Raw genomic sequence first — 26,069 nt, 5'->3', positions numbered from 1 at the left:
GGACCCGTGCCTGGCGTGCAGGGACCCAATTCCACACGCGCTGTTTTCTCAGGCCTGGGACCCCTGTGGCTGCTCCATACCTCAGGCACACTGAGCAGCCTCCTCTTTACATTTACACCCAGGTGGTGCAGGATGTACACTCCTGCCTGCAAGGACTGCTTGTAATGTACGTGTAATATTTGCTGTGTCATTCCTCCCATCACTACATGCATTGAGGGGAAAGGTCTTCCCCTGGGCCAGGGTCTCTGTGACCCGTGGGTGCGATTTTTAGTGTTACGATGACGACAGTTCACTTCAGAACACTTTAAGAGTTAGTTCTTGTGCCAGGGGAGGAACCGAACGGTCGCTTTGCCAAATGTCCAGTAACTCCTCCTTCAGCATGACCAATCCTGACTGTTCCGCTGTTCCTTCAAACACAACCCAGCTCTAGTTGTGCCCACGAGCTCCTGATTGTTTCAGGCGGGTCACTCCGTCCCAAGCCCGAGGGGCAGGGCCCGTGTGACTGGGACTCCCGCTGCCGCTCACAGCGCAGCAATGACCGGTGCCAGGAGAACCGGGTCCGGCACAGAAGCAGCTGCTGGGGGCCGTGTGACGCGTTCACTCTGCGCTGCGCTGCGGGGGTACCGCGGCGCTGGAGGTGCTGACCGCGGCTCCGGCGCGGGGCGGGGGCGCTGCGGGCAGCCGCGGGCTCGGCTCGGGCCGCAGCTCCCGGCGCACCCTGCGGCCGCTTCCGGCCACCGGCGGCAACTACAGCTCCCGGCAGGCATTGCGCATGCCCGAGGAGGGGGTCTAACGGAAGTGGGCGGAGGGACTCCCGCCAGCCCCGCCCCTTCTGCGCGGCCGCCATTTTGTCACCGACTTTCACCCGCCGCCCGACGGGGCGGTTTTTTTTCTTAAAGGAGAAGCGACAGCCCAAAGCCGCCCCGCGCCGGGCGCGCCCCAGCCGGCACCGGCGGCAGCCCCGCGGCACGGAGCGGCCGCGCCGCGCGGGGGGGCGAGTGGCTGCCCCCGTCGGGCCTCGCCCCCAAGGCCAGGGGACCCCGGGGCAGCCGGAGGGGCGCAGGCAGCGGCGGCGGTAGGGAGCGCGGCGGTGCCGAGGGCCGGGCGGCGGCGGGCGGTGGAGCGGGCGGCGGAGCGGCGGCCGCAGGCGCCGCGCTCGGGTGGGCGCCGCGGCCGGGCCGGCCGGGGCGGGGGGGGAGGGGGGGAGAGCGGGAGCGCGAGCGCGGCGGGCCCAGCGGCGCCTGCGCGGGGTGGTGCGCGCGCGGGGAGCGGCGCGCTGGTTGGCCGGGCCGCAGCGGGGGGGGGGGGCGGGGCGGGCCCCGCCGCAGCCGGGCCGCCCATTGGCTGGACGGTGCGCGAGCGGCGGAGAAAGGCGGGAGGGCCGCGGGCGGGGGTGGGAGGGGGGAGAGAGGCGGGGCCGGGGGGCGGGGCCGTCCCTCGCCTCCCGCCCGCGGATTGGCGGGCGCGGGGTGGAGGTGGGTCGCCTCGCGGCCCCTCGTGAAGGTGGGCGGCGGGTGCTGATTGGGCGCGGCTGAGGCGCGCGGGGGGGTTTGGCGCGGGGGGGGGGAGCGCGCAGCAGCCGCCGCGGCCCCGCCGGTCACCGCCCCGATGCCGGCGGGCGCCGAGCAGCCGCGGGGCGCCGAGCAGCGCCCGCCCGCGCAGGGCCCGCCGCCCGCCTCCGAGAAGCTGCCGTTCTCGGGCCGCCGCCGCCCGCCGCCGCCCGCCGCCGAGCAGGGGGAGGAGTCCGGCGGCAGCCGGGTGCTGAGGGGCGGCCGGGAGCGGGGCCGGGCCGCCGCCGCCGCCGCTTCGGCCGCGGGGGCGGCCGCCGCCGCCGCTTCCCGCCGCCGTAAGGCCGAGTATCCCCGGCGCCGGCGGAGCAGCCCCGGGGCCCGATCCGCCGCCGAGCAGCCCGCCGCTGAGACGCCGCCCGCGGCCAAGAAGCCCCCCCGGGCCGGGTGAGTGCCCTGCGGCAACGGGGCCGGGGGCAAGGGGGGGGCTGGCGGGCAGTCTCGTCCCCCATCTCGCTCGAGTGCCGCCCGGGGCCCGCCTCTAGCCGTGGGGCGCCCCGCGCCTCCGCCTCTTTGTTCCGGGCTGGCCGTGCCGCTCCTTTCCCAAGAAAGGCCGCGTCCCGAGCGCTGCGGGTCCTGCCCGTTGCCGCAGGCGGGCCTTCGGCTGTGAGCGGGGCCGTGAGTGCCGCCTGCCCCAGCGCCCGGGTGCTCCCTGGCCCCCGGCTTGTTCTGGCTTCGCAGCCAGGTGAAGGCTCGGTGAGGGAGGTGGTGGGATTCGTTTGCCGAGAGGAGATGCCGGCACCTCTCTGCTGCCTTACATCGGGAGTGGGAAACCAGCCACCTGTGCGCTTGCAGCACTTGGAGCTGATGTGCCTTGTTCTCACGACAGAGTCCCTCTGCTTTGGACACAGCGGTTATGGGCAAGACTGGGCTTCTGCTGATGTGTTATTATGGTTCACCCAGGTTTTCTGTGGGTGAAATAATCCCTGTTGTGAGGGGCTCAAACCAGTGATGTGAGAACAAGGCAGTGGGTCTGTCCACAGCTGGGAATTAGGGTTGTTGTGTTCATCATTTGGTTTCTGCTGCCATGCTGTAGAAGCTGCCTCTTATTCTTGCTTTTGTGCTTTTTCAGGTGCACGGATAAAGCAGCTGGTAAAGGTAAGAGCTGAATTCCTGCTACTGTTCTGTTCCATTCAGAAGGTCAGGGCTTTCCCACAAAGGTAGCCGAAGATCTGTTGGATCTTCCTTTTAAAGCATGGTTTGTTGCTTCATGGCATGCAGCTTGTTTCCGAGGTCTCTCTTATGATTATGGAACTGGGATAAGCTGCCGATGCTGTTTGCATGTGCCCAACGTGCAAAAACATACTCTTCCAGATAAGCAATAGGGCATTGCTCCAGCAGCAGAAGGTGGGACCACAATGCACCCAGTGTGACCGCTCTTGTTGCACAGCGGTCCTGCGTTGCTGGCAGAACCTGGGCTTGCATCTGTTCTGGTGCTGTCACAAATACAGCGGTAGGTCCTTGAGAGATGTGGAAACAAGAATGTTCAGGTATTTACACTTGTACTGTTCTAGCTTTAGTGGATGATGAATTTTTTGAAGTTTGTGTCTTCAAAGGATGAAAGAGAAAAGTTTCGAAGGGGACAGGGCAGCTTAATGGGTCTAATCAAGAAAGCCCCAACTGTGGGGAGCTGCGGCCAGGCGCAGAACTTCTGCTCCTCCAGTGTGAACTATGTGAACTGTGCATTGATTGAACGGCTTCTTGTCCAAAAAAAAAAAAACAGAGGGTTTTGCTCTTCACCCAGTGATGGCTTCTGGAAGAGTTCCAAGTCAAAGGCTCTGTGTGGTGTTGGTTTTGATCTGGCACTAGGGAATGGTCACAGAAATGGTGAGGAGTGAAGGTCGTACGCCCGTGCGAATGAATTCACCTTTCTGCTGGAGCTGCTTGGTTCTTGTTTGCAGGCATTTGTGTCTTGAAAGCTGCATTTATTCTTGTAATCTTGTAACTCTTTAGCTTTATTCCTACAAATCTATAGCTTGCTTCCATTTGGGTGTCAAACCTATCACAGTTGTAGCTGGCAAAGCGTATTTTTGTGGACCACAGCAGAATTAACCAGTGCGGTTTTATCAGGCACCCCACTTGTGTGCATTTACCTCTTGCTGCGTGACAGGTGGGCAGAGCGTTGTAAGAGCTTCAGCCTTTTAGGTCAAAGCAAAGTTGCTGAAACGTGTGAAAAGGTGTTGGGTTGTCACTTCGTACGTGCCGAGCGTTGACATTGCGTTTTAATGGGGATTCTCAGTGGTTTGGGTATCCGTAAGCAGAAATGTTTGTGTGGTGGTGGTGGCAAACGGGCAGAATAGTCCCATTTTTAGCCCAGTTCCTTGCGACGTGCTTGGAAATGGCAAATGTCAGTCTGAAATTTCCCAAGTTTGGTGCTGCTTTGCACTCCAGCCATTATAGACTTGAAGTCTGGGCTCTGAGAGATTCGGCTGCCCCTGAATGTGAGAGTGGAGAAAGTGCTGGTTAAATTTCTTGGGGTCTTTTTTTTATGATGAGACTTGCAGCCAAAATGGATGGCACGAATGTTTGTGCGGAAGTTGGCACAGAGAAGTGATGACTACTTCTATCATAGAATCCCAGACTGCTTTGGGCTGGAAGGGGCCTTAAAGCTCACCCAGCTCCAACCCCCTGCCCCGGGCAGGGACACCTTCCACTAGAGCAGGTTGCTCCAAGCCCCTGTGTCCAACCTGGCCTTGAACACTGCCAGGGATGGGGCAGCCACAGCTTCTCTGGGCACCCTGTGCCAGCGCCTCAGCACCCTCACAGGGAAGAGCTTCTGCCTCAGAGCTCATCTCGTGAATGGGAACCCCAGCGCGCAGCAGAGGGGGAGAATCGCCTCCCTCGACCTGCTGTAGTCCCAAGGAAATCTGCCCTGGTGATTTTCTTGTTTTTCAGTCTTTTTAAAAGGCCAGGAGTGAGAAAGCTGCGGGTCTGTGCCCAGCCCTGCTCTGAGTGAAGTTCTTGCTGCACCTTGTGCTTATTGGGGAAGACCCGGAAAGTGGCTGAATAAAGAGTCATGCTTGGACAGGTCACAGGGCAGGAGAGGAGCTCCTCTCCTGCTTCCCGCTTTTTGGTCTTCAGCGTAAAATGTTTGCAGAAGCCTAATCAGGTGTGAGCTAACTGCAGTTTCCTCATGTGGCAGGGTGTTCGTAGCTGGGAGCCCTCTCATTCTGGAAGGTAAAATACCCTTGGACATTTCACCCCTGGATGGAGCTGCCTTGAAGAAATCCAGTGAAACTGTTGAGTGGTTCTGGTGAAGGCTTTGAATTTAGTGCTGGTGTTTACTGGCACGAGTACTGTTATCCTCTGGTATAAAATACTACATCCAGTTTAGAGTATGAGATTTGCATGAGCTCAGCCACAGCTGTTGGCCTCTGTATGCAGCACACTCGCCTTTGGAATGAGGTGACATATCCTGTGGATCTATCCAACAAACGACAAACTTGCTGCACCAGAGTTTGTTCAGTAAGTTTTGTTGCCTTATGTTCGGGGTTACATTTTGAAGTAGTTGGGAAAGAAAGCTTAGAGGTGATGGGTGCCACCTATCATAGCCGAGGTGCTGTAACAGTGGAAGTGTCTTGCCAAGTTTTACATTCTTCTGCGTAGTGCCATGGGATCAGAGGGCTTTTCTGCTCATTGACTTGGGAGCCCAGGCACAAAGGTCTGGCTGTGCAGGCCTGATAGGAAGACTACAGGAAGGTTAAAGTCGAAGGCGTGTGTCGTGTCAGAGTCGGTGTGTGCTTGTGACCGTACTGGTGTGTGCGAAGGCAGTTGCAAAGTCAGCTCTACCAGTTGTATTTCCCATCTTGTCTGCTTAGTCGCACAATGGCCGTATCTCCTGGCGTGTTTCTGTGGAAATATTAGTTACATAAGTAGAACATTTAATCTCAGCTTATAAATGAATTCATGCAGCTGGAGCCAGACTGTGCAGTGTCATTCACATTCGACTTCCCGCGACGCAGTATATTCTTGTGGAAATAGTTTTCATTTTAGTTAGGCCTGAGCAATTTTAATTATTGGAATATAGATTTAATAAACACAGTTCATGTCCTTCCATCAGTGCATTGAAAATTCAGTGCTTAATGTGACTCTTAAAATCATGTTGGCAGCCAAACAAAACCTGCTCCTCCGGTTTAATTTGACACCCGAACCAGTTTCTGACTCTATCCACCTTTTTGTAAGAATTTTATTTGCTGTTTAGGAACCACTTTTAAGAGTTTGATTGAAATCTTTCAATCAGTTACACTGCAAACCAGGTTGTGTGGTTGTTCTGCAGGGAGTGCTGGAGCAGTGGCTGGATACGTGACGCCTGTATTTACCTACAGCTGTGACCAAGAGAGGTTTGGTGCCATGTGCATGGAGTCACCTCCTTGGGAATCCATTCTCAAACCAGGGGTTTTGCCCGGCGGCGTGGGCTGCGGGGTGATGCCAGCAGTGCTGACATGCTCCTGCAGCGTATGGTTGTAGAAACCATGCGTTGGAAACGCATTTGGGTGGAATACTTGTGTTGGATACTCACATGTGGAGAACGATCCTGGGGATTTATTCTGTGATTTCCCTCCCCCCCTCCCCCCCCAGTCTTTCCAATACGAGGCCACTTAGTGGGTGGCTGCATATCAGCCACCCTTCCATCACAGTGGCTTTCCAGCTGTGGTTTGGAGGCCCAGGGAAGGTCAGAGAGCCATTTCTTCAAGGGCTGTGCAAGGAGGTGAGTGGGAAATACAAACTTGCTCTATACAAGCCCACTTGTAACTGCCAGAAAAGCGGTAAGATTCCCCAGGTTAAAAGAAGACTCTGGTTGTACAGACTGGTTGTGTAGCACAGGTAACTCGTGTCACACCTCATTGTTTGTATTCTTAAAGCTTTGTGCTGCTTTGGTGATGACTGCTTTGCCTTAAGACTTTGTCAGTGTTTTGAGAGAAATGTCATTACTTAAAACCAAACCTTATAAAAATGTGCTGAATTTAAATAACTGAGATTGCCCAAACCTCCTTTGACTCCTACAAGGACTTTCCTGGCTCCCATATGTACAACTTCACAGCTCTTTGGTGGGGGGGGGAGCCGTTTGGATAGAGGTTTTCACTAGGATTTTTCTTCCTGAGTTTCATTTCTGTCTGTGCTGTTATAAAAGTATGTGTTCAGTGCCCGATCTGTTGTATAGTTACTGTGTTAAAACTCACAGTCAGAGATGTCTATGTGTTGTGGTGCTTTTTGGTTTTCACAGTAGTTGTTTTGTAGCTTGATAATTCACAGTTGATTTTCCTTTTACTTGACTGTAGATGGGTATTTTCTGAAGGTGTCTACTGAGGACAGCAGTGAGTCCCAGCAGCTGCTGGCTTTGCACAATGGCATCTGTACCAGTGTTCTTTCTGCACACCCTTCCTGCAGGGAATGGTAATTCAGGTCTCTGGCTACCTGGTTACGTTTTCCAGAGCCCAGAGCAACGTCTCCACTGCATCTGCACGGGATGAGGGGAGCAGGGGTAGGAGAGTGGTGGCAGACACAGCAGGATCCTTTAATAAAGGAAGTCCTCCTGCTTCTTCAGGAAGTAAATGCAGTTGGTTTGGACTTTCCCTTTCTGCTCCTTGCAGTGAGTAATTGATATGGGCCTGGGACTTTGTTTTCTTTCAGTGCTTGGGAAGAAGGTCAGGGAGGTGTTGGCTGTGGGATGTGTGTATTTGCTGCTCAGGCCCTTGTCAGCTCACTGTCAGTTACGCAGACACACTCAGCACTTGCTGCAACCAGTGGTGTAAGGAAGCAGCAGTAAGCACCCTGTCCTTAGACCAGTCTCCTATAAAGAGGACACTGTGGGGCCAGGGAGTGATGTGAAGAAACAAAAGTGTGATCACAAGTGCCACTCCCTGTGGCTTCCTGTGAGGATCCTTCCCGGAAAGTGGAGTTATGGTGTAGGGAGGAACTGAGACTTGTAAGGGTGGGTTTAGTTTACCTTGTGGGCTGGGAGACAGTGGACAAGCTTTGGTATATATCCCTTCTGTTTCAGTTTGTGGCAGCACTGGTTTATGTAGAAAAATACGACGGGGGGTTCTGAGATAGAGATGCTTTTGCTGGTGTGGTGACCCTGCATGCAGTGCTCTGGGGCAGAATTACAGTGTGCATGAGAACAGGTTTCTGCCGTGTGTCTGAAATGGGAATCTGTGCTGACTACGTGCTGAGTAAAGATGGGGTGTCACTGGGGTAAGCTCTTAAGAAGCAGAGTAGCACCCAGAGTCTTGTCTTTTGGCTGTCTAAACAATTACCAGAGCTTCAACTTTAGCTATTTGCGTCCCAGATTTCCTTTTCTTGTCCCTTTTCCCAGTAACTGGTGTTTCCTTCACAAATGTTAATTCTAAACCTCAAACTGAAACAGGAGATTTAGGTTAGATCTAAGGCAGAAGCTCTCCCCTGTGAGGGTGCCCAGAGAAGCTGTGGCTGCCCCATCCCTGGCAGTGTTCAAGGCCAGGTTGGACACAGGGGCTTGGAGCAACCTGCTCTAGTGGAAGGTGTCCCTGCCCGGGGCAGGGGGTTGGAGCTGGAGGAGCTTTAAGGCCCCTTCCAGCCCAAACCAGTCCAATTCTATAAAGATTAAAGGATGTTTGATGCCTCTTATGTGCCATCATTCAAATCTGTAAGTGTTTTCTGCCCTGGATACTGTTAAGTTTAAAGGCTGTTTGGAGGAATTGGCAAAATGCTGAAAGTACCTCAGAGGGGAAGCAGTTTATCATCTAATGATGGACTTAAGGAACAGATCAAGGTAGGAAGAGCTCCAGGGCCAAAAGATCAAGAGGACTGGTAGGGCTTGGAACTAGATGATCCTTAAGGCCCTTTCCAACCCTAACCATTCTATGATTCTGTGGCTTTAAAAGGTGATTTTGCCCATCTCTCTTGAATGACTCCTTTAAGTGCAGGCATCCACACAGTTCCCAAAACTGGTGCGGAGGTTCCGGGATGAGGAGGATAATAGTGTGAGTGCTGGAGGGCCGCAGGGGGTGTGCACATGGGGGCATTTCTTGGCATACTCATTTACAGAGGCTTAGCTTCCATTGCTCCTCTCTGTGGAATGTGATTCTGACGGAGGCGAGCAGTGCCTGGCTGCAGAGGGAAGGCAGCTCAGTGGTTCAGCAGCAGCTCGGTGCTGCTCCTTGCTTTGCACTGGTGCCTCAACACCAATTGTGTCTCACATATTCTTTTGTCCCCCTGGAATCTGAGTTCTTATGACCTGGTGTCCATCACCACTGTCAACACTGGCAACGGAATAACAGGATGCTAGCGTATAACCCACTTTCTGTGCGACTTCTGGGACGACAGGAACCCTCCAAAGGAATTGCAGCCAGCCAGAGCTGGGGTGTTGACAAGTTTATACAGTTTGAAATGAAGAATTGACAGTAGCCTTTCCCATTTAAAACTTTCCTGTGTTTCAACCTCAAGACATTCCAGCAGCTGCTTTTCTTGTTGGAAGAGTGGAGCCCGATGACCTGTAATCACGCTGTTTATCACCTCTGTCTTGTTTCTCTTGCTGCTTTGTGCCATCAGCCAAATCCTAACTGAGGAGCGTGGCTTTCTGTGTAGAGACGTTTGTGAGAGGAGAGGGATAATGCTGTGTTCATCCACAGGGCTTGGATTTGACCAGGCTAAGCATGGTACCCAAGATGAGACTGAAAATAACTGTGAGGTCCCTGGGTAGTCAGTTGAGAGAGGTTGGCACCTCCCAACTCCTTCCACTGGTCGCACAGACAAGGACAGCCGCGTTCCTAACCTCAGCGCAGGCATGAGTCCTGGTGTTAAGCAGGAAGTGTCAGAACCTGGGGGAGGAATCCTCAAACGCAATTAGAATTGCAGCATCTCCAGTGGCAGGCTTGTGATCACCTCTAGTGCAGGTCAGGTGTGTTAGACAAGGCGGCGGCAGGAGCAGGAAGTGCTGCTTTCCTCTGGAAGCCAGTTGCTGTCTCTGTGTTTAGTGTTTTGGGTGTTGGTTTGTATTTTGTTGGTGGTTTGGTTTTTGAGGCTTGAGCTGCATTCATCAGAAAGGCGTTTGTGTGAAGGAGAAAGGAAACTGTGGGAAGAGGCATCAAATATATTGAAAATCCGTGACTTTCTTTCACAGTGTTAGATTTCAGCAGAGCTTTGGTGAGTGTTGATTCCAGCCGCTTGTGTAGCTGAAAACTTTGCAGGTACAAGTTTCCTGGTGCAGCTGTGGCCCTTGCAGGGGGGACCTGTGTCCCCTCTTGGGAGGCTCTAGAATTGTAAGGATTTTCAATCAATAGCTCTACATTGCTTTATGAGTTCTTCTACAAAGTGAGGTATTTGATTATTTTTTTTTGGAGGTACATAGGTATTCACGGTATGTAAAAGTGCAGTGAATGTGTTAGACAAGCAATGCTGAAGTAAAAAGGAGAAATCATGGGGAAAGACTTATTAAACACCTTCACTTCAGAGAAAGGAAGCAAGATGCGAAGGTGAGTAGTGTACTCTGTAGAAATGTATCCTGAGGGAGGTCTGTTTCAAATCCATAAGGCTAATCTTTAAAATACCAGCTTTTGCTAAGAAATTAGCTGAATGCCTGATCTTCCAAGGGAATAAACCTCTTTCAGGAGCAGCAGTGTGTGTTAATACTGGCAGCATGGTAACATTGGAGGGGGAAATTGCCAGAGCGTGGTTCCAAGCGTCTTTGGATTTGATTTAGCATTCAAAAGAACCTGAGGATGTTCACAATTAGGACTAAAACCATAAAGCAATTGTAGTTCACCGTGAGGTCTGCTCAACCAGAATGCCAAAAAGAAGGTGTAGTTCCTGCTCTGATGATGAAGTGGGTTTTATACATGCAAGACCGGGGGCTTGGTTGCTGTTTTACAACAAAACTCAGATGTTTCACATCCTGTATTCCAGTCAGATTTTTTCAATCAAATGTTGATTATTCCCACCCTGTTAATCAAGGATTGGAGAATGAGTCACGCAAAGCAAACTCCATGCTAGAAGTAAAAGGATCATTTGTTTCAAAAGGCTTGATGCAGATTGATGCAAAATTAGAGATTTCAGGTTGGGAGGGACCTCGGGATATCTCTGATCCCAACTGCTGTTTAATGTGGGTTCAGCATAGAGTTCACAGTGTGCTGCTCAGGGCTTTCTCCAGTCAGGTCTGGATAAGCTCAAGATGCAGGCCCATGCGAACCTCATGAGGTTCAACAAGGCCAAGTGCAAGGTCCTGCCCCTGGGTTGGGGCAGCCCCTGGTATCAGAGCTGGGGGGTGAATGGGTTGGGAGCAGCTCTGGGGAGAAGGGCGTGGGGTGCTGGGTGAGGAGAAGCTCCCCATGTCCCGGCTTCAGTGTGCGCTGGAGCCCAGAACCCCCCCGTGTGCTGGGCTGCACCCCCAGAGCGTGAGCAGCAGCTCAGGGAGGGGATCCTGCCCCTCTGCTGCGCTCTGGGGAGACCCCCCCTGCAGTCCTGATCCAGCTCTGGGGCAACAGCACCAGAGGGACGTGGAGCTGCTGGAGCGAGGCCGGAGGAGGCCCTGGAGCTGCTGCGAGGGCTGGAGCAGCTCTGCTCTGGAGCCAGGCTGAGAGAGCTGGGCTGGGGCAGCCTGGAGAAGAGAAGGCTCCTGAAGGGGAGACCTTAGAGCAGCTCCAGGGCCTAAAGGGGCTCCAGGAAACCTGGAGAGGGGCTTTGGACAAGGGCCTGGAGGGACAGGCCAAGGGGAATGGCTTTAACCTGCCAGAGGGGAGATTCAAACTAGATACAAAGGAGAATTTTTTATAGTGAGAGTGGTGAAGCCAGGTAAAAAAGAGCAGCTCAGAGCTCAGCCTGGAGCCCAGGCCCTGCGGAGCTCTGCAGGTGCCTGTGTCTGCCAGAGCCGTGGCAGACCTGGGCGCTGAGCATAGCCATCTACTTGGCCTTAATTTCTTCAGCACATTGGGTTTGAAATTTCCCAAGGCATTTGAATTCACTGGGGCTCAGCGTCACAGCGAGCACCAGAATGTGAGGTCAGGTGAACTGTACATGGGTATTTCAGTTTTTAAGGGATGAACTTGCTGACATAGACATTTCAGCCAGTTCTGTTATGCCAAAACGTATCTGGAGATCAGCCATCAGCCAAAAAGAAACCACCTGTAGAAGCTATAAGTGAGTGCAGAGACCCGAGGCTAACAGTGCTTGTGATGCTTTTTGCTCTAGTGTAAGACCAGAAACACCCTGGATTCCTCAGGGTTATTACCAGGTGTACAATGCTGATTAAATGTGTTTGGGGGATTCTCCAACATGACTTTTAATGTGGTCCAGTTTTCAAGCTAGTCTTTCATAAAGCAGTTGCTGAGGTTTATGAGTGTCTGTCTTGTAGTGCTTAGGGGAGATGGGAGCCAGCAAATAATCATCTTATAGGCCTTTATCAGAGGGAAATGTAAGCTGCTTTTAGACATTTGTGTCTTTATTTAGAGGCAGTGGGAAATGTGATGAGAGTTTTAAGTGCAGGCTGGCTGAGGCAGGGCCCCAGGGTGTGCGGTGTCTGGCTTGGCAGAGCTGCGCTCCACATCTGTGAGAGGCAGTGAGTGGTTTCCCCGTCAGTACACGGGGGCAGTTACACTGTTGAGTATCGTGCCCCAGAGAAGAGTGTGAATTAATGACGGGCTGGATGCTTTTCATTCTTCCTGAAGAGATTGCAATGGTGTTTCAGATCCCAAAGAAGAGAAGGAAGAGGAGGAGGTTTCCAGTGTCCTCAGCCATGGCTCCCCCGTCAGCACAGCCAGGCCCAGCAGGAGCTGGCGCAGCAGCAGGGCAGCCGCCGCGGCCCGCCAGCGGGACACCGAGAACTCACGGGCCTCCAGATCCAAGACGGGCTCCCTGCAGCTCGTCTGCAAGTCAGAGCCAAACACAGACCAGCTCGAGTATGGTACGTGAGGAGCCCTGGCATGGGAGTGCCTGGAGATAGGCAGGTCTTGGGAAGCTTTGAAGGGAGCTGGGTGTGGGTGTGACTGTGAGCTGTATGCAGACTGTGGCTGGTACAGGCGTGGTGCTGCTTGGTCATGAGTACCTTCTGCCACCAGCACTCCTGGCACTGAATGTCGACGGAGGTATCTTGAGACAGATGAGCTCACTGCAGCGAACACAGATTGAAACCTAATGGTGACTTTTCCTTTCAGAGGTCACAGAAGAACATCAGTCTCCAGCTGGAATCAGGTAGGAGACTCTTATTTTGTGACATTTCTTCCTATTTAATGTCTCGAGAAGGAAAAATAAGGGCCTGAGTTTTTTCCACAATAAATGCTTTTGTGAAAGGATCTATGGATGGAGAGTAGCTCTGTTTTCATTCAGTCCTGGACTTTTGCATTTTCAGTCTGGACTGCAGATGTCAGGAGATACTGAGGAGAAATGGATAGTAAGATTTAATCTGAGCACTTTACCTGGTAGCTTTATTCCCTCAGCAGCAGAAGCTGTAGTTAGGTGGGTTCAGGAGAGGAGGCTGCTCTGCCTAGCCTTGTCTGTTTTGGCTGTCATGTTCTTAGTCAGTGCAAGCTGTTGGCTTTCCCCAGTCATGCTGGATGAGAAAGTGCTGTGTAATAGAGTCCTTCCCATCCTGAGGGACGATGCATGAATATTCTTGCGGTAGTGCTTAAGCTGTTGCTGCTAAAGTCCTTCTCCTTTTCTGCCAGCAGCGATGATGAGGAGGAGATGCTCATCAGTGAGGAAGAAGTTCCCTTCAAAGATGATCCAAGAGATGAAACCTACAAGCCCCATCTAGAGAAGTAAATTATTTGATTACACATTTACTGTGGGTTTAGACAAAGAAAAAATACATCTTAGTTGAATGAGCTCAATACCCCGCAAAGAACCTGAGGAGCTAAGGTGGAATGGCTCCTGTTGGGCACAGTGTTTTCTAGATATTGCCTACAGCTATTGGGTCTGTTCTTCTCCAGGGGACTCCAGTCTTCAGAGCCATGCTGTCTGCCAGGTGCTTCCTTATGTCTCCTTAGAAGTGGGACTTCATAAATAGACCTGAACTTTGATCCACTTTTTGCTTAAATCTTTGTGAAAGGCAGACAGCAGGAGGAGTACTGGAGTAATACACTGTATTTGTATCTTTGTAGGGAAACACCAAAGCAAAGGAGAAAAGCTAGCAAAGGGAAGGAGGAAAAAGAGAAACAGAAAGAGATTAAAGTAGAAGTGAAAGAAGAAAGTGAGTTTCGGGAAGATGAAGAACCACCAAGGAAGTGAGTAAAACTCTGCAGTTGCATGTAGCAGTGTGTAATGTGTATTTTGTACTCTTGCTGGTGTACAACAGTGTTGTGGTGGTGGTTTCCCCCCTTTCTCTGGGCCTGGGCAGAATCTTTTGTTCTGATGGAAGTCCTGCTTCCTGGTATCTTGGCATGTTCAACAAGTCAAAATAGAAGAGTTTAGTTTAAGCTAAGGGTTTTCTCCATCCTGTGGCTTTTGTCACCTTCCTGGATATGGCCACACAGTGTGAAATACTTTAGAGCATTCTTAAAATCAGTTTCTGTTGTGAGAGACGGGTTAGACTGTATTAGAAAGCCAGTTGGAGAGGACAATGTCTCCTCTGTTCTGGGCCTAGAGGGAGACACAGGAATATTCTGTAAACGTCCTCTTTGTACATTTGGGACCATCGTGCCAGGGTTCAGGAGGAACAGCTCTGTTCTCCCTGGCTTTGGAGAGCAAGCGTTTGCTGCCTGGTCAGTCACTAGTGCTTTGAGTGGAGACTTGAAACCTTTAGGAATGCTGTCACTGGAACTTCCTTCTGGCAACTGAGGTAGATGGGATTTGTGTGTCAAAGCCATTCTCTTGGGATGGGGGGAAGCAGGTTTTGTTCTTGTAGCTCCTCTGTGAGCAGTTGGAACAAATGGGGCTCCCTCTGCTGGTGTGTGCTGTGGGCTCTGCTGCTGCAGAGCTGCTTCCCCTGGGGAGGGGTCAGGTGCTGATGGCATTTTGAGAATTTCTTTGGTTTGGTTGTTATTTTCCTGTTAGAAATGGCTTTCTGAGGCTCGTGCTCGTGGTGTTTGGCTCAGACACTACTGTTGAGCATAATAAAACCTGTGCCTCTTCTGAAGGCTTGGCTTGAATGCTGAGTTGCCTTTTCAGCATGTTATTGGCGTGGTCTTGCTATCAGTAAAGATGTCTTAGTAAAGGCTAGGAAAGACTTCCATCAACCCACTGTTAGTGTCTCTGCAGCAATATGGTCAAGCGGGCGCGATGTTCTGGGCAGGGTGCATCTTACATGTAAGCATAGGTCTGCTCAGACGAGATGGATTTTTGTCTTGATAGGTGCATTAGCTTCTATAGTTAATTCAGAGCCCTGCAAAAGAGCTGCTAGATCATTCATCAGATTCTTCCTAGTCATGCAGATGGACGTTTTTCATGTGGTATGAAACCCAACAGAGCAGAGGAAACAAAGTGCCCCATTAATTTTGGACTGTGCTGGCAAAATTAAAATACATGTTTATAAAAACTGCATTAGGAAATGGTGAAGGGTTGTGAGAGCGAAGCACAGGAAGTGTTTGTTTCTCAGGAATGTTGTCTTCCTCTGAATTTGCCTCCAACTTGCACTTGATGGATCTTGCTGGAGCTCTCAGCTCATGAGGCAAGAGCTCGCTACCTGTCTGCAGCAGAAACTGAGCGGAGCAGAATCCTGTGTGCTGACGCACAGCCTGGAGAGGGATGGATTTAATGACAAGGGTGGGAGTTGTTCAGACAGTTGGGGGTTTAAAAGAGAAAACGTGAAGTGTGTGATGCCTGGTCGAGGCTTTTTTTACAACAGCCCTTCCTCCCTCCGTGGTGGCACAGGGCGGCACAACGGTTGGCGCTTTCTGACCGCAGCCTCTGGGGCTGTGGCTGTGCCACGGCTGTGCGGATTCCGGCGGACACGTATCGGTGATCAGCTGAGGCGCATCTGAGGCGGGCAGCCACGTTCAGCAGCGTGGTGTGCCGGCCCTGGCCGGTCGTCATGCAGCTGCAGCCTGGCTGCTGGCAGAGGCAGGGGGATTTGAGGCCTGCCACATGCCAGGGAATGTGATGCAGGAAAAAGCATCCTCCAGATACCAGTCACATGGGGACCACAGCCCCACAGGAGTGTGCTCTGTGTGGTGTGGCAGTTCCGTGAGGTGCAGGGACAGTCTGCATGGAGGGCTGGTTACCCCACTTCTTTAGGGAACCTGCCAGCTATTGCAGGAGTGTTTCATTAGCAGCTCTGGAGTATTGGGAGCCGGAGCAGGTGCTGACTTGCTGGGTGGAGTGTTACTTTTCAGCCTGGAAGTGTGGAAGAGTTCTGTAGTATTTCTTGCAGCATGCTTCTGCTTCGTAGCATGCACTTCAAAAACTCTGCCTGCCACCAGCGTAGAGTCTTTCAGTTCTGTTTCTGTACCCCTGTTACAGGAGAGGAAGGAGGAGAAAGGATGACAAGAGCCCAAGGCTTCCCAAGAGAAGGTAAGTGATCCTCTCTGCTCAGTTCTGTTCTGAAGACTTGCTTCCCTTGCGTCCTGCACAGAGATGCTCATTGTCTCAAAGCCGTCTCTCCTGCACAGTATAGAAATCTGCCTTAAAAGTGGGGAAGCAGTGTGCCTTGTCTTCCCTCATTCCATTACCCCTTCTCCTGTAGGTGTGGGTTTTTGATTTCTTCCAACCGAACCAGCCCCTCCCACCTTCTCCTGGCCCCACTTCTGAGTTCGTCCCTTGCTGGGCATTGCCCAGCAAAAGCTTTGGGAACTCTGTGTCTTCCGGAGTTTTCTCAGCTCTGGGGAGAGTCCTCAAGGAGGGGAGGGAACTCTTGGACAGAGTCTGTAACAGCACAGCCCAAAGGGGAATATTGGAGCAGTAATGCCTTGCTCTCACATCACGGAGCTGCACTTGCGCTCGTGTCTCTTGCTGCTGCCCTGGCTCCAGACCCCGGAGTTAACCGCGGCCCGTTTCCTCGCTGCTGCCTTAGGAAGAAGCCCCCGATACAGTACGTGCGCTGCGAGATGGAAGGCTGCGGCACCGTCCTGGCTCACCCGCGGTACCTGCAGGTTCGTTGGGATTCCTCACTTCCCAAATGGTGTGAGGGCAGGGAAGGGCCGCTGGGAACCAGCAGCTAATCCTTACCCAGCATTGAAGCACTTGTTTCTGATGCTGTCTTTTGGGTAGACTTAATCAGTTGTGGCCACGTGTGTCTCTGTCCTGTTGCTAGATGTCCGCAGTAGTTTGGCTTTCTTCTCTCAGTGGAGATCAGAGCCTTTGTGTTCATGGTATAGGGTGTCTTGTCAGTGATTGGAGTCTGGTAGCCTGCTGAGGGGTCCCAGCTGTCCTCTTAGCCATGTAGAGAACGTCTACAATCTTCCACTCTTTCTTTATAGCATCACATAAAGTACCAGCACTTGCTGAAGAAAAAATATGTGTGTCCTCACCCCTCCTGTGGTCGGCTCTTTCGACTCCAGAAGCAGCTCTTGCGGCATGCCAAACACCACACAGGTACAGGGAGGTGGGAAATGGATACAAACTGCTCCTTGGGACAGTGAACAAAGAGGGGGGGAAATGGAAAAGCCTAGAGGCTAGAGGATTTCTGGGGAGTGTGAAGCCAAGGCAGATGGCATAGATGTGCAGCAGCAGCAGGTTATTATTTCCTTCTGGATTACAACCTTTATAGCCCATTTCTTTTGTTTCCTTAGGAGTGTTTAATTCACCCCCTGGCAAGTATCACTTGGGAGTTCTGTAGAGTAATAAAACAAGCCAAGCTTTATCCTAACTTGCCAGTCCTTCAATGTCGGTCAGAATGGATAATTGGCTTTCAGGAGAGTCTTAATCATGCCTCAACTGTCCAGATGAGCTGCTGTGGTGTACTGTGGGACTCCTCCTCCTCTGCTATGCCTGCTAGCTTCCCAGCACTTCTGGTTCTGCTGCTTCTTCAGCAGCTTTACCTGCAACATGTGAGAGCTGGGAATGGGAGCAGGTCTGCAGGAGAGTAATGCTCCAACTGGTATTGCTTTTTAGATCAAAGGGATTACATCTGTGAGTACTGTGCCCGGGCGTTTAAGAGTTCTCATAACTTGGCGGTGCACCGAATGATCCACACGGGAGAGAAGCCTTTGCAGTGAGTACTTCTGCCTGTCTCTTGCTCTCCTACTTTGAGGGACCCTTGGATACACCCGTTCGTGGACTCCACCGAGAGCAGGGGCAGCTCTGAAGTCAGGGCTGGAACTTGTTCCTGGGGTTCCAGCTCTCTTTAAACGCACACCTGTAGGAGTGTTTGAGCTGCCACTTCTCTTACCTCCTCCTTGAGTTAGTGTCTTGGGAGAGATCTGAGGAACATAAGCCCTCTACAAATAAAACTGGAAGAGCTGGAGCTACTGTGACATCCCATTTTAGTGAGCCCGTGCTGTTTTCCTGGGCTGCCTCCCTGCTCTCGTGTTGCCACAGTGGGTGGGCACATCCCTTTGTTGTGACCTCCCCTTTCTCCCCTCCCAGGTGTGAGATCTGTGGATTCACGTGCCGGCAGAAGGCTTCCCTCAACTGGCACATGAAGAAGCACGATGCGGACTCCTTCTACCAGTTCTCCTGCAACATTTGCGGCAAGAAATTTGAGAAGAAGGACAGCGTCGTGGCTCACAAAGCCAAGAGCCACCCCGAAGTGCTTATTGCTGAAGCACTGGCCGCCAACGCAGGCGCCCTCATCACCAGCACTGACATCCTGGGCACTAATCCTGAGGCCATTGCGCCGCCCACCGATGGCCAGGGCCTGCCCCTCCTTCCCGACCCCCTGGGAAGTGCTGCCCCTGCGGATTGCCTGCTGCTCAATCCTGACGGGATGCCCAAGACGTTCTGCGGCGCGGCCGAGCACGTGAGCCTGGTGGCTGATGGGAAGCTCTTCGTGGGCAGCGGCAGCAGCGCAAACCCCGAGGGGCTGGTCATGAACACCGAGATCCTGGGAGCCACCGCCGAGGTGCTCATCGAAGATTCAGACTCCACTGGACCCTAGCGGGCGGGAGCACGCGGGTGCTGGGACAGTTTGGACTCTGTATTTAAAAGGAGGAGAAAAGAGAAAGAAGAAAAGAAAGAAAACACAGAAAGAGAGGAAGGTTAAACAAAACTCACAATTGTAGTAAAGAACTGAAGGGTCTGCTCCCCTCCAGCGTGGATCACAGCACATCCTCTTTCTCCCAACCACTTCTCTCTCTCCCACTGCTCCTTTGCAGAAAGGGGCACACGCTGCCATTACCAGAGCAGGTTGGATTGAGCGACATACTTCTCCAAGGGGGGGTGGGGGGGTGGGCACTGCTGAAGCCCTGCCTCTAGCCCAAAGTAGATGCCTTCCTGGCTCCTTGATGTGGCCCCACTTGCAAATTAGAAAGCATTTGATGTGCTCTGGACAGGTTTCTTAGGACTCCCTCTTGCCCCTGGTCCCAACTTCTATGCATTGCTGCACTCTGGTCCTTGCAGTCTCTTTCTTCCTCCTGGGGCTGGGAGTTTGGCTTGGCACTTTAGGCCCCTCGCGCAGCAGGGTGAGCTGTGGAACAGGCACATCTCTCTCCCCACCGCGCTCCTCTGCTGCAGCTCTGGCAGGAAATGGAGGGAACGCCCTGGCTCATAGATCATGTTTGCTTGGAGAGGCCCGGGGGCTACAGGAACCCTGCGTGGGAGAGGCGAGGAGGAGCATCCCAGTTTGACGACAGTAATTTGCACTTTGAACATGCTTCGGTTTTGTGTTGTGGTAACAAGATTCCTTATTTATTGATTAAAAAAGGCTCGGTATTCTTTAGTTATGTTCGTAGGGGGTGGGGGTGGAAGGGGTTCAGGCTGTTTCCCAGGCTCTTTCGCACTAGCGAGCTGCGGGGAGCACGTCGTGCCATCGGAACAGCAGCTGGGAGAGCCGAGGTGAAGGCAGCCTCTGGAGTCAGATGTGTCGCGCAGCTTTTCCAGAGTAGAGGGAGAGCCCCTGGAGAAGAGCCTGTTTGAAGTGGGAGCCTCTGCAGCAGCGTTTTAGCGGGAGGATGAGGTGAGTGATGGAACAGCTGGCTCTTGCCTCCCTCCCTCCCAGGTCGGGGTGAGCTCCTTGCATTAAATGCTCTCTTTGCCCCCCCCCCCCTTGCTCCCCAACTTTTCAGGGAAGAATGTCATTAGCCAGGAACTTGTTCTTGAGACTTAGGACGGTTGTGAGCTGCTTGCTGCTGAGGGATGTTGCTTCTCGTCCAACTCTGCCTGTCCTTTCCAGGTCTAGGCAAAGATACAGAAGCAGGGACTGGAGAGGGTTGTTTATCAACGGCAAGACTGACGCGGGGCTCGGGGGCTGTCAGCTTCTCTCCCTGCCCCTGTTTTGGAGGGAGGGTGTTGTGCAGCTGTGTTCCCAGAGCTGCTCTCTCCCGCACAAACAGTCCTGCTTTCCATGAAACGTGGCGCTTTGTGTGTTGCTGTGCAGTTAGGACAGCACTGAGCCCTTGGAAAAGTTTACATAGGATATGACGTGTCTGCTATGGAGACTTGGATCTTTTTGCCCTTATCTGAAACTTTGTGTGGCGATTCAGTGGCCTTGAATTTGTAGCGCTTTTGGAAGAGGTGAAGGAAAACCTGCGCTCTTTGTTTGTTTGCTTGTTTTTTTGGTTGGATTTATGCAGTTGGGAGCAGAGCTGAAGTATCTTGTTCTGAGCACATAATCAGCTGTATTGGCCTGTAGCACACAGCTAGGCAAAAGTGGGTGCCTGGGGTCTGGAGAACAGCAGGAAAAACATGTAATTTAATTGGGAACTACTTACAGGAAACTGACTCTGAACACCCACGCTGTCCCCTGCGCTGCCTCGAAATCCAGCCGTGGCCCAAGCCTGACCGCTTCTATTGGGCCGTTTGTCCTGATTTGCCCCCTCCCTTTCCCCCTTACACTAATATCTTTGACAGAGCAAGTTCAAGCACTTCTGGTGTTGGGGCAGTTCGTGGCTGAGTAGTTTGCACAGTGTCTGTGCCCTGGGTGTGGGCATCCTCTGTTCTTGCGCTGTGGCAGAGATTCAGCTGACCACAAGCCTCTGTTGGAGATGAGGGCCCATTGTACTGAACACCCATCTCCTGTGACAGTGCACATCAGGTCCACGGCCATGTGCTGTTAAACTAAACCAGTTTCTTCAGTGGGGATTGCTTGGATCCAGTTTCTTGCTTGGATCACGTTACTGTGATTTCCAGCAGGAAGCCAGTGCCCTCCCCTTTGCAGACTACAGAGAAGCAGCAACATGAGACGTGTTCAAACCTAAACCAGCAGCGTGGGTCTCGTGTGGGGTTAGTGTGGGGCTGGCCAAGCCGTGCTGTGCGGGGGCACGTCCGCTGGCTCCCTGCCGCAGTGCCCGGTCCTGTGCCCTGCCCCGTGCCTGCGGCACAGCCTTGCACAGAACACTGCACTGAGCGCTCAGGGGTTGCTCTCCGAGGGGTGGCACTAAAATGCTGTCGGGTCAAGGGCTTGCTACCCTCTGGTGACCGACATGTGGCACCAGGCTGGGAGGCAACAGGGGCTGCCTAGTTCTGTAACTGCCCTGAGCGGAGCCAGGAGTTTGCCATAGGCTGCGGAATGGAGCAGCCCATTTGCTTCCCAGCCCGGACACCTCTGATCCCTGCCACTCCCTGCCCTGTCCTTCGTGCACACCTCTTGTAGCAGTCCTTTTTTCTTTTCCTGGTCTCAGCCTGTCTGTCCTCTAACCAGAGTCTGCTACCCCTGGCGCAGGAGAGATGGTGTAGCTCCTCTCTCACTCCCTTTTGAAACCCTAAAACTGACAGAGCCCCCCTGCAGCACTTCGTCCCCTCGGTGTCTCTGTCACTCGCATGCAGTTTGCTTCAATAAATTATTGTAGTAGTTTGCAATAAACTTTTTTGTATTTTTCCCCCCCCCGTATTTATTTTTTCTCTCCTCCCGGGGAGGGAGCAGAGGGAGCCCAGGGCACTGTGCCTACGCCCGGTGCTCGGGTGCGGGCAGGGGTGCCCCTCGGGGGCCCTGGGGTGCGGGGTTCAGGCTGGAGTCCCGCAGCGCTCTCTGCAGTAGCCACCAGGTGGCAACGACGCTGCTGGGTTTGGCCACCGGCGCCGGGGCTCTGCTGGGGGCTCGCTGTGCTCCGGTGCCACAGGGACATCGCTCTGCAGCTCCTCTTGTTTCTCTTAATCTGGGTAATGCATAACCAAAATAAATGTACTGAGGAAAAACCAAACCAACCAACAGGGCTGTTTTTGTCTTGGTGCATGCAGCTCACCTGCGGCGGGTGGCTGGGACCTCCTCCTCCTCTGCAGCCCCACTTTGGGCAGAACCCCTCTGAGAAAGGGGATTTAGACCTGGGTGACCCAGTCCCACACAGCCATGGGGGAAGTAAGAGGGCTGGAGGTGGCTGGGACAGGCCTCTACAGCCTTCTGTCGGGGTCTGGGTTGCAGCCCAGGCTGCAGCTGGTGCTGGAGCTCCAGCCCGGGGACTCCCCTTGGCCTCTTGCTGGTGAGCCCGCAGTGCTCTGCCCCACTCAGGCCCCAGCCCTGCTGCCCAGGCTGAGGTGTTGAGCAATGTCCTGGCTCTGCTCAGCTCTTCCCGGCAGTGGTTTCCCGTGCTCTGGCGCTGGCATGAGCCAGGGGGACTAGTGTGCTGCTAATGACACTGTGTGGCTGGTAGGGAGGAATGGGTTAGAGCCGGGGTTGGGAGCCTGCTGCTGCCAGGCAAGACTGTTCTGGGCCAGGCGCTTGGAGTGGCGATGCATGGGGGAATTAGGGAAATAATCTGTTGCTGTTGATCCCAGAGGCGGGAATTTGCAGTGTTGTGCCAGGCCCCAGGCGCGGAAGAGGGGGAGAGCCGGGCCAGCGGACGTGTGAGTGGAGCTCCCGGCTGGAATGCACCAGCTCAGCAAGGGATTGTCCTCCCCGGGCCAGGCAGGCGCTGTGCCGTGAGCCGGGTGCCCCGGCGGCCCGCGCCATGGCGGCAGCAGACAGCACCTCAGCCACCCTCCGGCGCCGCGACCTGTGCAGCCGAGGCATCCGCCTGGCTGGGAAGATGCGCTCGGATGTTGTCGACCTCCTGGACACCTATGTGAGTTTGCCCTGACCCTGCGGCCCCGCGCGGTGGCCTCTGCCACCAGAGTCCAGGGGGCTTTTAGCAGCTGGTCCATGATAGGGATGAGGGATGAAGTGCAGTTGGTATCTGGGCCTTGGCGCTGCCAGGCAATGTGTGGGCAAACCTCAAGCACCAGCTTCTGGCCTTGCACTGCCCGAATGTCTCCTGGCCAGCGCCGAAGCTGAATCGGGGCACCCTGGAGCTGGGGCTCGGGCGGAAGGGGGGTCCCCCCATTTCTCCTGCCGCCGGTGATTTCCGGCTGCTGTCGTCCCTGCAGGTGGAGCAGCAGGGCCTGGATGCCTCGGCCAGCGTGGCGGCGGTGGAGGGGGTGCCGGTGGCAGCGGTGGAGCGCTGGGATGAGCAGACGGGGACCCAGCGGCTGCTGGAGAACCTGGCGGCGTACCGGGCATTCCGGGCCCTGCTGGCGCAGATGCTGGAGGAGCAGCGGGAGCAGCTGGGGGAGGCCGATGCCACGCTGGGCCGGGCGCTGGCGGCCGTCCTGCTCCAGGTCTCGGCCTTCACCTACCACCTGGAGGAGCTGCTGCGGCTGGAGAACCGCGGCCCCCCCGGCGAGGAGGGGGCTGTGCCGCCCGCGCCCCCCCCGCTCACCCTCTTCGAGAGGAAGCTGCGGGGCCTGGGCGTGCTGCGGGAGCTGGCCCAATGGGCCGTGAGGTCCGCGCGGGACCTGCGGCAGCTCGCCAAGCCCAGCCCGGGCAGCGGCGCGGCCCCCAGCCCAGCCGAGAGCCTTTGAGGGCGGGCGTGGGGCAGGGCTTGGGTCCCGCAGAGTGGGGGGCTCCTTGCCCACCTCTGCAGAGGGCTGCTGACAGCGGAGGGCGTTGTTCGGGGAGGGGGGTGGACGGGAGGGACCATGTCATTAACCCCGGCACCCCCACGCTCTTGGTGCCGTTCCCTGTGGGGAAGCTGGGCCATGGGCTGCGCTCCATGCTGGAAGGAGTCAGGAAGCCGAGGCGGGGCGAGCCTCGGGGGGAGCTCCCTGGGAAGCTGCTTTGCCGCTCGCCCCAGGGCCACGACCCGAGCGCGCTGTGGCAGCGTTGGCCTTTTCCATGAAGCCTGGTCGCTGCCCGGCTTGCCCTTGGCTGGGCGGACGGGAGCTGCCTCAGGGCTTGTGTGGAGGCAAGGCAGGAGTGAAGGGACAGAAACACGCCACCCGGTGAAGGAGCGTTGGGACCTGCCCCCAGCTGCAAGATGCAAGGCTTGACCTCCTTCACGTGGACTCTCTGCCCGGCTCATGTCCTCGCGTTTGGTGTGTTGGAATTTCTGCTCTAACTGTTTGGGGACTTTTTTTGGGGGGGTGGAGGGGGGGCATGATCAGGAGGGGATTTCTTAATCGCTTGGACAAGGTAACAGAGAGGATCTTTTAGCTGAAGGCTGTGATTCACAAGACTCTCCACATGGAGGTTTGTGCTTCCAGGGGTTATTCTGGGACTGGGAACAGCATGGAAGATGAAACAACCCAACCACATCGCTCACCCCGTGAACAGGAATGCCCATGCCATGGTTTACTTGCTGAACGGAAGTGATGGCTTCGAAACAAATAAAAGGGATGGGATATCTACTGGGACAACTGGGACTTCTTGGGGAAGCCTGGGCTGCCCCCTTCCTACCCCACCCCAAGGGAAGGTCAGTTCCAGTGGGGTGGGAGGTTTGGGGGGAACGGGACCTGCTGGGAGGCCATGGGGAAGATGATGGGGATGGGGCGGGGAGGTGTCGCTGGAGTTGTGCCCCATCCCGACGTGGTCCTGCTTCCTGACCTGCATGAGGGAGGCAACGCGGGGGGACGCCGGAGGCACAGGGTTGGGAGGCAGCGGCTGGGGACGTGCCCGGCCGGCCCCACACAAAGCGGCTTTGTCGGGGCAGGTGGTGGCGGCACCGGGCCCAGCGCCTGCCCCAGCGCCTGCCAGGAGTGTCTGCGTGGGCACCGGGTGCTGCAGGAGGACAAAGGGTGATGCTGCGCCAGGGCTTTCAGCACCCACCCTGCCCTCTCCACCAGCCACAGTGGGGAAGGTGGGGCCCCAGGGACGGGGCTCCCCACGACGCTGGGGGTGGTTTGGTAGTGCCCATTTGCTTTGTGGGCGATGCCCAAGAGGAAGAACATGCACATTCTACATCACCACTTTCTGCCTGACCTCAGCTTTGCAGCTCTGCCCGGATTATTTGCAATGTTTCTGTATTTCTGCTTTTGGGAATAACAATTTCTGGCTTTTATTTTTTTAATGATTAGTCAAAGTGAGCCCCTTTCTCAGCAAATGTTTCTCTTTCCCAGTCTCAGCTGCTTTGTGCGCTTGAAACCATCTTGCTCTTCTCCCCGTGCACCCCCGTGCTCCGCAGCAGCCGGGTGCTCACATCCTCACCCACCCACTGCCCCTCACCTTCCTGAAGGCAGGCACGGGCATCTCAAATGCCGCACATCCAGCGCCGAGTCTTGCCACCTGCGCAGGTGGAGCATAGAGTCCTAGAATCAACCAGGTTGGAAAAGACCTTTTAAGATCATCAAGGCCCAGCACTGCCAAGGCCACCACTACCCCATGGCACTGAGGCCTCGGCTACACGGGGTGTGAACACTTGCAGGGCCGGTGACTCCAGCCCTGCCCTGGGCAGCCTGTTCCAATGCCTGAGCACCCTCTGGGGAAGGAATTGTTCCTCATCTCCATCTAAACCTGCCCTGGTGCAGCTTGAGGCTGTTTCCTCTTGTCCCATCCCTCGTTCCTTGGGAGCAGAGACCAGCCCCCTCCTGGCTCCATCCTCCTGTCAGGCAGTTGTATCAGAGAGCGAGAAGGTCCCCCCCTGAGCCTTCTCTTCTCCAGACTAAACCCCCCCAGGTCCCTCAGCCGTTCCTCATCACACTTGTGCTCCAGGCCCTGCACCAGCTCCGGTGCCCTTCTCTGGACCTGCTCCAGCACCTCAATGTCTCTCTTGTAGTGAGGGGAGACCCCTTTTCTCCCCCTTTTCTCCCGCTGCAGTTGCCTGGGTACAAGGTGACCTTCATGTCCCCTAGGAGCTGGGTCCTGCAACTTGATCCTCCTGATCTGGGGCTGGCGGTGCCACGAGCTCAGCTTGGGCACTGCTGCCACGCGCCAGGAGTCAGAGCAGCGCTGGGGTTTGGAGGTGGATGAGGGTTGGAGGTGGATGGGGGCTGGAGGTGGACGATGTCCCGGGACTGTGCCCAGCAGCACCATCGCTGCTTTTGCAGCCTCGCTCATTCCTTCCTTGCTGGAGACGCTGGGTGCGTCTGTTTGCAGAGCACCCGCAATGCTTTGAAACGGCCAAGGTACAAAGGAACAATGTAAGAACACAAACCGTAGCCTGAACCTGCACCTCAGGCTGAGTGAGAGGCTCTGGAGCTCTCCCTGCCAGCAAGCCCCCCCCGCGCAGCACAGAGGTGGTGATGTCTGAGCCTGGCAGTTTTTAATGGCATTTTTCAGCTGCCACCCCAAAGGGAATCACTGGTGAACTCACC

General features: G+C 54.6%; 2 protein-coding genes across 4 annotated transcripts; both read left to right on the top strand.

Moving 5' to 3' along the window:
• The first annotated feature begins 1,329 nt into the window (after positions 1-1,329).
• Positions 1,330-21,391, top strand: ZFP91 (ZFP91 zinc finger protein, atypical E3 ubiquitin ligase). 2 transcript variants are annotated; one of them, XM_030483909.1, is made up of 11 exons: positions 1,330-1,955; positions 2,641-2,666; positions 12,229-12,444; positions 12,695-12,731; positions 13,208-13,297; positions 13,640-13,762; positions 15,936-15,986; positions 16,486-16,564; positions 16,892-17,006; positions 17,526-17,625; positions 18,000-21,391. In XM_030483909.1, the coding sequence occupies exons 1-11, from the start codon at positions 1,609-1,611 to the stop codon at positions 18,508-18,510; spliced, it is 1,695 nt and encodes a 564-aa protein (XP_030339769.1). In that variant the 5' UTR covers positions 1,330-1,608; the 3' UTR covers positions 18,511-21,391. The 2 variants fall into 2 exon arrangements, with proteins under 2 accessions (XP_030339769.1, XP_030339768.1); XM_030483908.1 differs by having other exon boundaries at positions 13,205-13,297.
• CNTF (ciliary neurotrophic factor) lies at positions 19,438-24,826 on the top strand. 2 transcript variants are annotated; one of them, XM_030483910.1, is made up of 4 exons: positions 19,438-19,527; positions 22,297-22,567; positions 22,869-24,232; positions 24,470-24,826. In XM_030483910.1, exons 1-3 carry the CDS (start codon positions 19,523-19,525, stop codon positions 23,340-23,342), a joined length of 750 nt encoding a protein of 249 aa, XP_030339770.1. In that variant the 5' UTR covers positions 19,438-19,522; the 3' UTR covers positions 23,343-24,232; positions 24,470-24,826. The 2 variants fall into 2 exon arrangements, with proteins under 2 accessions (XP_030339770.1, XP_030339771.1); XM_030483911.1 differs by having other exon boundaries at positions 19,448-19,527; positions 22,281-22,567.
• The last annotated feature ends 1,243 nt before the right edge of the window (positions 24,827-26,069 follow it).

Source organism: Strigops habroptila, chromosome 4 (assembly GCF_004027225.2).
Source record: "Strigops habroptila isolate Jane chromosome 4, bStrHab1.2.pri, whole genome shotgun sequence".
Lineage (NCBI taxonomy): Eukaryota > Metazoa > Chordata > Aves > Psittaciformes > Psittacidae > Strigops > Strigops habroptila.
This window is presented reverse-complemented; position numbering and strand designations above follow the sequence as displayed.